This window comes from Muntiacus reevesi, chromosome 9 (assembly GCF_963930625.1).
Source record: "Muntiacus reevesi chromosome 9, mMunRee1.1, whole genome shotgun sequence".
NCBI classification, from domain to species: Eukaryota; Metazoa; Chordata; class Mammalia; order Artiodactyla; family Cervidae; genus Muntiacus; species Muntiacus reevesi.
Window position 1 is genome coordinate 39,816,002 of NC_089257.1, and position 11,288 is coordinate 39,827,289.

The following is an 11,288-nucleotide window of genomic DNA, read 5'->3' on the forward strand; positions in this document are numbered from 1 at the left end:
ATGCAGAGCCCTGCCGTGATGTCTGTGTTGCTTGTGTCCATGGGCCTCATGGAAGCACTCCAGGTACGGTCATCCTCTGCTGTCCCCATGCCCCAGCTGCTGGCTTCTGAACTCTGCCGGATGCTTCCTTTGGGGATGGCTGAGTCTGAGGGGACAGCCCTGGAGCCCAGTCTCAGGGCCTCCACTGCTGGTAGTTCCCCATCCCCTTCCACTCCAAGAGTGTTAGGGGCCTTTCGTATCTCTCAGCTCAGTGGAGGCGGGGGGAGCTGGATAACAGGGCTCCTGTTCTCCTGGGGCCTAACCTCTCAATCCTTGCTGCTCCCCCTCTCGCAGGCCCAGAGCCACCCCGTCATATGATGAGACCTCCTCTCTTGAGAAATGCCCCTAGACAGGGCCCGGGACTCATTTGATGACCAGTATGTTGGCTGTGCTGCAGCCATGGAGGCTGCTCTCCTGGATCTCAACCGCACAGAGTTCCAGGAAAACAAAGTGTATGCCGATGGCTGGGCCAAGGCAAGCAGCCGGTGGCGGGAGCGCCAGGCCTGGGGGCTCAATGCCCATCTGGGACCCACCCAAGGGCTTCCGGGAAGAGCACAGGGTGGCCCTCCTGGCTTACAGGGCCAACGGCTCCTTATACAAAGAATTCAACAAGGCCATGCGCAAGGCGGGTAGCTCCCGGGCCCACTACCTCCAGCGCTTCTCCTTCAAGACACTCCACTTCCTGCTGACCGAAGCCCTGCAGCTGCTGCACAGCAACCAGCATTCAACTAAGTGCCACCAGGTGTTCCGAGGGGTACAGGACCTGCGCTTCCGGCCTCCGGGGACCAGGGCAACTGTCAGGCTGGGGGGCTTTGCCTCTGCGTCCCTGAAGAGCCGTGGGGCCGAGGGATTTGGGAAAGGCACCCTGTTTGACATCTGGACCTGCCTTGGGGCCCCCATCAAGGGATACTTCTTCTTTCTTGGGGAGGAGGAGGTGCTGATCCCTCCCTTTGAGACCTTCCAGGTGATCAACGCCAGCAGGTCGGCCCAGGGCTCCTCTTGTATCTACCTCCGGTCCCTGGGCAAGCGCAGCACATACAACTGCGAGTACATCAGAGGTGAGCAGGGCACGTGTCAGCCAGCAGCTGTGCACAAGGTGGGCTTCCCCATCCCATTTTCAGGGCACACATACACAGATATCAAAATCAGTGAGGAGGACCTCACCCTTCCCCAGCCACTCCACCCTTTCCATCCAAGGGGAGACATAACCTTCCTTACCCTGGAGGTGTCTAAGTCAGAGCTGGCCACTTGCCTGCTGGGAGACTGAAGAAGGTTTTCTGACCAGCACAGGTGTTTTTGGCCATTTGAACACTAAACAGACTTGATCAGGCTTCTCTCCCAGCTGGAAACTATTGCCAGAAATGAGTGTGGGCCCCCATCTCTGTTTTCTGAGAGAAGTATGTTTTTTTGACTGATCAGAAAACCTGGTCTGTGCGTGTACTGGGTCAAGATGATGGTGAGGTGGTGAGACAGCATGTGGGTGCCATCCCCCTAAGTTCTAGCTCGGGCTCTGACAGGTCTCGGGTACTTTCCTCTCCACCATCCCAGGACCAGGCAGAGGAGTAATCATGAGGATGAGTCTGGGTCCTTAGTCTCTGAAGGGGCTGTGGGCTTCTGGTCCTGGCTGAAGGATGCCCAGGGGCTTGTGAGGCTGTTTTCCTGTAAGAGGCAGGCTGTTGGCTGGATCCACGGACCACATCTCAAGTGGGAGTAGGTCCAGTGTGACTTCAGATCCCACCGTGGACAGCATCACAAGCACGCATGAGTTGATGGAAGGTGACGAAGACAGACAAAGAATATAAACGAGCCCCTCCTTGGCTGGGACAAGACAAGGGAGAAGAAGCAGTGGGTGCGGTATGGAGGCAAAGTTACAGGCCAAGGGAGGAGAAGGAGAGCCCAGACCACCCTGGATTTGAGAACTGGGGCCTTCCTGGCCCCGCTGCTCGTGGGTCTAGTCAAACCCAGGCGAGGGTGGTCCCACCGTAAGGAAGCAGAATCAGGGGAAAAGGCACCAGCTTCTCCGAGAGCAAGTCAGGGAGGGGCTCTGGGGTCCCTTTCCTTCCTAGAGAACCACTGAGCCTTTGATTCTCTGCTGTTTCTTTCCTGCAGACAAGCAATGCAAGTCTGAGCGCTGCCGTCTGGATAGCTCAGGTAAGGGCTGCAGGCATTGGCAGGGCTCTGTTTGGAGATGAGCTGACTGCCCTAGGTCTGGGCCCCCCTCCTGGGTGAACATCCCCCTTCAATGAAAAACATCCCCCTCTTTTGATTAAAAAAAAAGTAGACTTTCTTAAGCAGACACCTGTAGGGATTGCTAACCTTTCCCACAGGGTGTACAATGGGTGTTGATTGGCAAGCTGACACACCTGCTCCCCTCCACCCAGGCCTGGGCCTGGCCCCTCCTTCACAGGAGGTCACGGATCAGACCCCAGAGAGCTCCAGGCTGCATTGAGGTGACAGTTGGAAGGGCCACTCCACAAAGTCTTCCCCACGCTTTCTCCTCCTTCCGCTGGGGAGCCCTCTGTCTGTAACTGTGCTCAGAACTCCCTCAGACTGCCTCCCAAGGTCAAGGTCAGGTCATGGGTGCTGGAGACCTGGGCTCTAACCCAGACTCTGCCCCAAATCTGTGACCAATCTTTCCTCTCTGAACCTCAGTTTCCCTATCTGTATCATAAGCACATTGGACCAGATGGTCCCCAGGTTCTCTGTGGCCATGACTCTTTCCTTGAACACCTGCGGGCCCAGGGCTTGCCTGAGGCATCACCTCTCCAGCTGGGAACAGGCCATTCCCAGGGAAGAAATCACAGCTCCTCCTCACGCTGGGTCCTGCCTCCTCCCTCAGGGCTCTGAGAGCAGTGGGCAGGAAGGAGCCCCAGCCTCCACTTGGCTCCCACCCTTCTCCACCACACAATACCACTCAGGGTTCGGGCACATGAGTCTTCACCATGATCCGATGGTACAGATACTCTCATCAAACCTGTTCCCTGGATGAGAGAGAGAGGCACAGAGAGGTGAAACAACCAGCCCCACACACAGACCTAGCAAGGGATGGGGCCCAGATAACCTGGCCCTGGAGCCCAACTCTGAACCACCACACCAGGCTGGCCTGCACCTCATGTTGTCCTTACTGCACAATCATCAACTGGAAGGAGGTGGGAAAGGAAATACTGGCCTCATTATATAACAAAGTGAGGCCCAGAGACAGAAGTGACTTGCTCCAGGTGACAGAGTGAGCTAGTGGCAGAGTCAAGACCAGCCAGGTCTCCAGTTTCCAAGCCAGCTTCTTTGAGTCTGATGATTGTATCTGAGTTCTGATCATTTTTGAGTTCTGATCATCTTTGGATTCTGATAATGTAATTTTAATAACTGAGAAAATTTAGAATTCACCCCCCATCCCAATCCACCAGCACCTCTCCCACCAGAGTCTGGGCAGAGGAACAAAAATCGGCACCACCAGATCCCACTCAGATCTCTCCCCCATTTCATCCCACCCTGCAGTGCCTCAGTTGTGTCAATAGGAGGTTGGTGGTGGTGGTTTTGTCGCTAAGTCATGTCCAACTCTTGTGACCCCATGGGCTATAGCCTACCAGGCTCCTCTGTCCATGAGATTCTCCAGGCAAGAATACTGAATTGGGTTGCCATTTCCTTCTCCAGGGCATCTTCCTGACCCAGGGATCCAACCCAGGTCTCCTGCATTGTAGGCAGATTATTTACCAACGGAACTACAAGGGAAGCCGTTAATAGGAGGCTGGGGCATAGACAAGTTGACCTCTGGAAGGGGAATTGGGACTCTCCTTATCTATTCTTCTCTGTCTACCTTCCTCCCTAAATTCTTCCTCACTTTGTCCCTGAATCTCTCTGCCTCTGTTTTCCCTGCAGCTGTGGGTCAGAGGCCCGTTCCTGCAGTCTGGTCCCTTCTACTGCTGCTCTGGTTCCTCGTTGGGGAGGTCTTTCCAGAGAGTCCGGGCCTCCTCTAATCCATCAGCCACTGAACAGCCCTGCCTGTCACCTCTGCCCAACATGAGGATGTCAGCCACATGCGTGCTCTGAGTGTGGCCATGATCCGGGGTAACTCCATCTGCAGGAAACTCTGGGACCTTCTCTGGCGGCTGCTGGGCCTGCTAGCGGGAAGAAGAAAATGTGGGGACTGAGCCTCTCCCAGGGTTCTAGGAGTCAGATGCTGAATAGAGGTGGGGGGCCTGGAGGACAAGTAACCCCTCACTTGGAAATAGAAGATTAAAGTATTTGGAGGCATGGTGACTGGAGAGAAAAGTACTTGGCTGTGGTATTCACTGATGTTATTCAAATGCCTTCCATGTGCACCCGGACAGCTCCTCTTCACTCTTCCAGGAAGCCTTCTCTGACCTCTCCTCCCTGCTAAATTAGGGGCCCTGCCTCTGGTCTCCCACCCCCAGCTGTGAACTTCTGAGGACGGGGACTGCGTCCGAGGTAAAGAGGTGGCACCAGAAAATGTGTGGAAGTCAGTAAGGAACAAACACCTTGTGAATGGCTGGTCCCTGTCCTTCCCCTACCTTGGGCATCTTCAAGTTCTCCAGATGTCACTGTGTGACGCTCACATAGTGAGAACAGGGATGGGCTGGACCTAAGTCCAGATGGGGGAGAGAAAGAGAACAGCAGAGAGAGCTTTAGGGATCTCAGCCAAAGCCCAGTCATTTTCTTGTCAGCAAAGATGTGATTTCCACTCCGATTCATGAGTCCTCTGGTGCCTAAAAGGCTGGGGTCCCAATTTGCACCACCAAGAGCCTAAGGATAAGACAGGACATAGAGGAGGTGCAAGGCACACATTATTTTATTATGAGTTGGAGCTTTGGGGCCAAGCAAGTCCTTATGTGGCCTCCTGCTGTGGAAAGTGAACCAGGAACCCTGAATCCCCAGTCACCTTCCCTGAGCCCCTAGACAGGATCAGGCTAGACCAAGTCTCTGTAACAGCAGCCACAGGGGAAGGAAGAGAAGACAGGAAATTGGGCAGTGCTGTCATGCCTGCTCTCTCCTTACTGAAAGCACTGTACTCACCACTGAAGTTCAGTTCTGTCCCTCCCAAACTGCACTTCGATCTTGACCCTTCTTAGAGTTCCTCCTCTGCAGGAATCAGCAGAGCAGCAAGCTCTGATTTCTCTTAGAGCTTAGAGTGCAGAGGAGACGATGAATACTGCTTCTGGTCCGTGAAGTCAGTAGTGCTGAAGAGAGGACGTCCCAGGCTCTGAGGCCCAGTGGAGAGACACCGGGTGGCCTGAGGGAGGACCACCACCTGGCCTGACTGATCCATCCCCATCTGGAGGTGCTGTGGCTGCAGCAGACCCCCGGGACTCACAGGGCCTGCATCAGTACCAGAAGGCTCATGACCAGAGCCATGGAGAAGAAGATGCCCAGGAAGAAACAGTTCATGACACGGGTCAGAATGGAGGAGACTGGCAGGCTACAGCCCATGGGGTTGCAGAGAGTTGGACACGGCTGAGTGACTGCCATGTTCAGTTGGCAGCAGGAATGCAGGGAGAGTGGACGTCCCTCTGAACCCACTAGAAATTTCTGTCTCTATGACTCATGACCCCCTCTCTGGTCCATAAGAGATTCCTTCTTGGTATCTCTGAACCACACACTCTGCTGATTCGTCCACCCCTGATGGAGCTTGCTTACCTGGCCAACAACCCAGTAGCAGTCCCTCACTTCCTCCAGTTCCCCTGCTTCAGGATCCTCTGGCATACCCTCCCCTGTTGAGGATAGAGATGGACCAGGGCAGACTCACCTTCTGAGAGACCCCCCCATCTCTACTCCCACCCCCCAGACCTGGGCAACAGACTGACAGAGCTCACCAAGACGGTGTCTCGACTGCAAAGTGAGGTAGCCGGTGTGCAGCGGGCTGTGGTGGAGGCAGGGCCACGCCGGCCGCCCGGAGGAGCCAGCATCCTCAGTCGCTACATCACCCGAGTGCGCAACAGCTTCCAGAACCTGGAGCCCCCCATCCCTGAGACCCCGGAGCTGACAGTGCCAGCGACGGTGGGAACCCAGGGGTCTTCAGAAAGAGGGCTTCTGGATGCTGGAGGGGCTCAGGCTCCAGCTTCTGGGGAGTCTGCCCCCTCCTCCCCAGCTCACGTGTTAGTGCACAGGGAGCAAGAATCAGAGGGGGCCGGGGACCTGCCCCAGGAGGCAGACCTGGGGGCCGAGGAGGGGACCTGATGCTGGGGGAGGTCCCTTCTTCTCTTGTGACTGGAGCAGCCTAGATGGCTGAGGGCGGGGGTCACTTCAAAGGAGCCACTGCTTCTTTTCTTGCCTCAAAAATGTCTCTGCTCTGGAGCTCAGATGTCTCCAGAGTGTGTTAGAATCTCTGTCTCATGATGTTTTGAGATAGCCAATGCCAAAATGAATCCTGATGGGACAGGACACACAGAAATGGCTTGCTCTAGGGACCCGATATCTTGGGCTTAGGATCCTACTTTAAGCTCCTTCAGACTTTTGATGGAACTGTCCCCCTTGCTGCCTTCCAGGCTGTTGTGAGGAACCTCTCTATTAAAGTATCCGGGGTTGCAGGCTATGGGGTGTGACAAGGGTCTGCACCTGGACCATATCTAAAAGTGATCAAGAAGTCATTCATTTGAGTCCCTGAGTCCCATAAGACCAGAGCAGGGCAGATAGTCCAGTCTCATGACACAAAGCAGTCATGAAATTTGATGTCACCATACTGCAGCACTGTTTAATGGAGTAGCCATCACAGCACTATCCTTGCTTGTTCCCAGGAGTCTCCACCATACAGCGGGGCTCCCTCCACCCTACCATGGCCTCAGATCCCCGGACATCCTGGTTGGAGACATGGCTGCTAGGTCTGGGTCTGAAACCACCTTCTTGCTTCTCCAAGCTCTTTGAAGCCTCCCTTCTTCATCTGGAGGTCACATGTTCCCAGGACTCCTAAGTGGCAAGCACTGAAGGTTCAGAGCCCAACTCGTAAGAGCTGGAACCCCCAAGAGGCCAACAGCAGGGTCTTCTAGGAGAGCAGAGTGAAGGCCCTCTTGGAGAGTGAGTCTCCCTGTCCTCCTACTGGAGAGAGAAGAAAAGAGAGTGAATGGTCAGTAGGACCAGTGGGGAGTCAAACAGTCGAGGGAGGGACCTGAGGGTGACTCACTTGGCACAGACTCACAGCTCAGCCTCTTCTTCTCTGCAACAGACAGCAAAGTGAGGCTTCCAGTTAGACCCTCACACCACAAACTTCCCTTCCCACCGGGCCCTGGTACAACTATTCCCAATTCAATCCATCTTCCCCTTCTCCCAAATAAACTTCTGACTTCCTTTCCTCCTCCTTCTTCCAGTAAATCTTCCCTTTTTGCCTTTCCGTCTCTGCCCCATCTTGGCCCAGTCACTCTGTCCTGCCTCAGCACTGGGGAATAGCACATGTGGGTCCCATCAACCCACTATGCCCACGGCCTCCTGAGATCTGAAGCTGCACTCCTGCCACTTTCCTCTGCCTATTGTCCTCCTTAACCAGGTTCTTTTTTGGTCTATTAGACCGTGTAGCAGAAGAAACCTTCTGGGAACATTTGAAGAATCATCTAAGAATATTCACACATGCAGAAAACACTTATCTGACTGCCACTTAGCTGGCAGAACCCGAGTCACAGAGAAAAATATCTCCAACTAGCTTCTGGCCCTCAACTTCCCCGTTAATGACGTGGGTCTCTTGAAGGCCCTGGGGACTGAAATCAACTGGGGACCTCCTGGCAGTCCTGCTTCCCTTCATGCATGACTCACCACCCAGATAGGCGCAGTTAAAGTGGCTGCACATCTGATCACTGCTGGAGAGAGTCACCAGGCTTTGGTTTCCTTCCTTAGAGAAACTCGTCACCTCGAAGACTTCATATGGGGGGATCAGCACCTCACGCTCCTCAGGAAAGACAGACAGGGCCTGGATTGGGGCCCCAAAGCAAGTCCTTAGAGAGAAGAAGGTGGCATTACCAAATCTGCGGGCCACTGCCTCATCCAGGGAGCTGGAGGCAAACTGGCCCAAGCGGATAGAGTCCCCCACACTCTTGGGTTCAAAGTGAATCCTGCGCACGCCTCGGAACACCACCTGCCCGGGTTCCCTGCTGCAGCCCTCACCGCCCCGCAGCAGCTGCAGGGCCCGGGTCAGGTAGAAATGCAGGGCCTTGAAAGGGAAGTGGTTCATGTAGGACTCCCAGGAGCCACCGCCAGTCCGCACAGCCTGGTTCAGCTCCCGGTACAAAGTGTTGGATGAGTTGGTGTAGACGATGATGGCGATTCCGTGCTGGCTTCTGAAGCCAGGAGGCAGAATGAGCCCTGGACGTTTTTGCTCCCAGGCCTTCTGGGCTGTCTCCCAGGACTCCCGCAGCAGGGCATGGTTGGCCATCTCCTTCTCTAACAGAAGCACTGCTTTCTCCTCCATCTCCTCCGAGCAGCCCACATAGGCATCATCAAATGTATCTGGAGCCAGCCTCAGGTACTGGATGGTAATACCCTGGGCATATGGAGAAAAGGAAGAAAGGAGCCACTCAGAAAATGTATAAGTTCAGGGTACTGGACTAAGGTCCTGGACACAGATTATTTCAGAAACGCAGAATCTCATTTCTATGCTCAAATATCTGGAGTCTGATATTTGGCAAGAGCTCAAGGGTTTAAATAACAGGCAGTGAAGTCAGAGAGACATTGATTCAAATCCTGAATTCACCACCTACTGCCTGTAAGATCTTGGGCAAGTCTCTTAACTTCTCTGGGCTTCAAGTCCTCTACTTACAAACTCAGTATACTTCCAGCTTCACAGCGTTATTGTCAGGACCACATATAGATCCTAACTAACAAAGAGGGATCATCTATCATTAAAGAGATTCCTGCACTTGGTGGAATGTGGCGTTGGGTGGCTTCCAAGCACCATTCCGGCTTTAAGACTCCGTGTGCAGGTGACATACCAATAAGCACTCAATCTCCAACGACCTGACCCCATGCCCAGCCTCTGACTCTTTCCCTCTCCCACAGAGGTGTGCAGACACCACACCAGGTCCCTGTCAGCTCTGAGACTCAGTCCTCTCCTGCTCTAGAAGCCTGCATCCTCCAAGCTGGGGTGGGAGTGGGGAGGAGGTCAAGCCCTGATCTGGGAGGGGCTGCAGGAGGGTCATACATGGGTAACACTAAGGAGAATGTGCAGGCTGGGCCACGGGTGGGAGATGGGAAGTGAGAGGAGAAAGCTGGAGGCTATCCCGGGGGAGGAGGGTATGAAGGAAGGAGGGTCACAGGAGGACCAGTAGGTGGAGGTGGGACTCTGGGAGATGGAATCATAACTTGGAGCTCCCTACAGGGGTGGAGTTTCCTGAGTGGAAGAGGATTTAGAGGATGACATCCTAGAGAAGCATCCCTGGGAGGGATCTTTGAGAAGGAGTCAGGCCCTGGGTCCACCCCAACTGTTTCCTTTGTGGCGACAGATGTTTCTCCCATGTTACCTGTCTGGTGAAGTAAAGGCCAACCCTGGTGAGGATGTAGAGGCTGAGGCGGCCAAGGATGATCAACAGAGCTGCCAGCATTGTTCTTGTGGGATTCTTGGAGAGTGAGATCCAGTTGAGGGTGAGACCAGCGATGGTGGAGTCTCAGCTTTGCTAAAATGGGGACAGGGACTTGGAGCCTTTCTTCTCTGTTGTGAGGGCTTCCTGGTCCAGGACTTGGCCAGACAGGGCATGGGCAGGGCTAAAGGCAGGGCTGAGTGTGTGGGTGCAGCTTGAATTATAGTATCTCTCACCTCTTCCCCAGCACAACCCGTTTCCGATCCTCGCCTCTTGATTCCTTGGAGATATCTGGGGTGCTTGGAGACATCTGTCCAGTAATGATAAAGTGGATGGGTAATTTGTCTCCACTTGGAGTGGGGAGGGGTCAGGGGTCCAGGACACACCTAGAGATGGCCTTTTAGAAGGAAGAGCCAAGTCTGACACCACGATGGAACTGCTTCTTTGACTTGCTTTCCGTTGCTTTAGTTATTATAATCATACATAAAGTTCTGCCTCAGAGAACACTGCCTCTCCGTCTGACTGTTAAAATACCTCTGTTCAGCTCCCCAAAAGATAAAATGACCCTCCCACCAGTGAATGGCTTCAAAAAAAGAAGAAATTAACATGTTCCTTCTACAGGCTCGGCATTCTCAGAGATGTTTTGCAAGATTAACACCCCTTTTAATACCAGACCACCTGATCTACCTCTTGAGAAACCTGTGTGCAAGTCAGGAAGCAACAGTTAGAACTGGACATGGAACAACAGGCTGGTTCCAAATAGGAAAAGGTGTATGTCAAGTCTGTATATTGTTACCCTGCTTATTTAATTTATATGCAGAGTACATCATGAGAAACGCTGGGCTGGAGGAAACACAAGCTGGAATCAAGATTGCTGGGAGAAATATCAATAACCTCAGACATGCAGGTGACACCACCCTTGTGGCAGAAAGTGAAGAAGAACTATAGAACCTCTTGCTGAAAGTGAAAGAGGAGAGTGAAAGGTTGACTTAAAGCTCAACATTCAGAAAACTAAGATCATGGCATCCGGTCCCATCACTTCATGACAGATAGATGGGGAAACAGTGGAAACAGTGGCTGGCTTTATTTTTCTGGACTCCAAAATTCCCGCAGGTGGTGACTGCAGCCATGAAATTAAAAGACGCTTACTCCTTGGAAGGAAAGTTATGACCAACCTAGACAGCATATTAAAAAGCAGAGACATTACTTTGCCAACAAAGGTCTGTCTAGTCAAGGCTATGGTTTTTCCAGTGGTAATATATGGATGTGAGAATTAGACTATAAAGAAAGCTGAGTGCCGAAGAACTGATACTTTTGAACTGTGGTGTTGGAGAAGACTCTTGAGAGTCCCTTGGACTGCAAGGAGATCCAACCAGTCCATCCTAAAGGAGATCAGTCCTGGGTGTTGATTGGAGGGACTGATGTTGAAGCTGAAACTCCAATATTGGCCACCTGATGTGAAGAACTGACTCTTTGAAAAGACCCTGATGCTGGGAAAGATTGAGGGCAGGAGGAGAAGGGGATGAAGAGGATGAGATGGTTGGATGGTATCATCGACTTGATGGACATGGGTTTGGGTGGACTCCGGGAGTTGGTGAGGGACAGGGAGGCCTGGAGTGCTGCGGTTCATGGGGTCGCAAAGAGTCGGACACGACTGAGTGACTGAACTGAACTGAACTTACTTTACTTCCTCACTGTCTCTCTGTCTCTATTCTATCTTTTTACTTGATTCTTCAC

At 53.2% G+C, this 11,288-nt stretch overlaps 1 protein-coding gene and 1 pseudogene across 1 annotated transcript; one reads left to right on the plus strand and one right to left on the minus strand.

Moving 5' to 3' along the window:
- Positions 1 to 4,013, plus strand: LOC136175182 (GPI-linked NAD(P)(+)--arginine ADP-ribosyltransferase 1-like; annotated as a pseudogene).
- A 3,020-nt stretch (positions 4,014 to 7,033) lies between these two features.
- Positions 7,034 to 9,575, minus strand: LOC136175762 (ecto-ADP-ribosyltransferase 5-like). Its single transcript, XM_065945988.1, has 4 exons — positions 9,495 to 9,575; positions 7,795 to 8,518; positions 7,172 to 7,204; positions 7,034 to 7,086 (listed from the first exon to the last, which is right to left on the minus strand). The coding sequence occupies exons 1-4, from the start codon at positions 9,573 to 9,575 to the stop codon at positions 7,034 to 7,036; spliced, it is 891 nt and encodes a 296-aa protein (XP_065802060.1).
- Positions 9,576 to 11,288: the final 1,713 nt, after the last annotated feature.

Bases quoted from the DNA above. Each gene is read 5' to 3' on its own strand.
- LOC136175762 (XM_065945988.1), bottom strand. From the start codon at position 9,575: ATGCTGGCAGCTCTGTTGATCATCCTTGGCCGCCTCAGCCTCTACATC. The intron at 8,519-9,494 runs GTAACATGGGAG...CCATATGCCCAG, and splicing joins GCCTTTACTTCACCAGACAG to GGTATTACCATCCAGTACCT. The intron at 7,205-7,794 runs GTGAGTCATGCA...TGTCTGTTGCAG, and splicing joins TAACTGCGCCTATCTGGGTG to AGAAGAAGAGGCTGAGCTGT.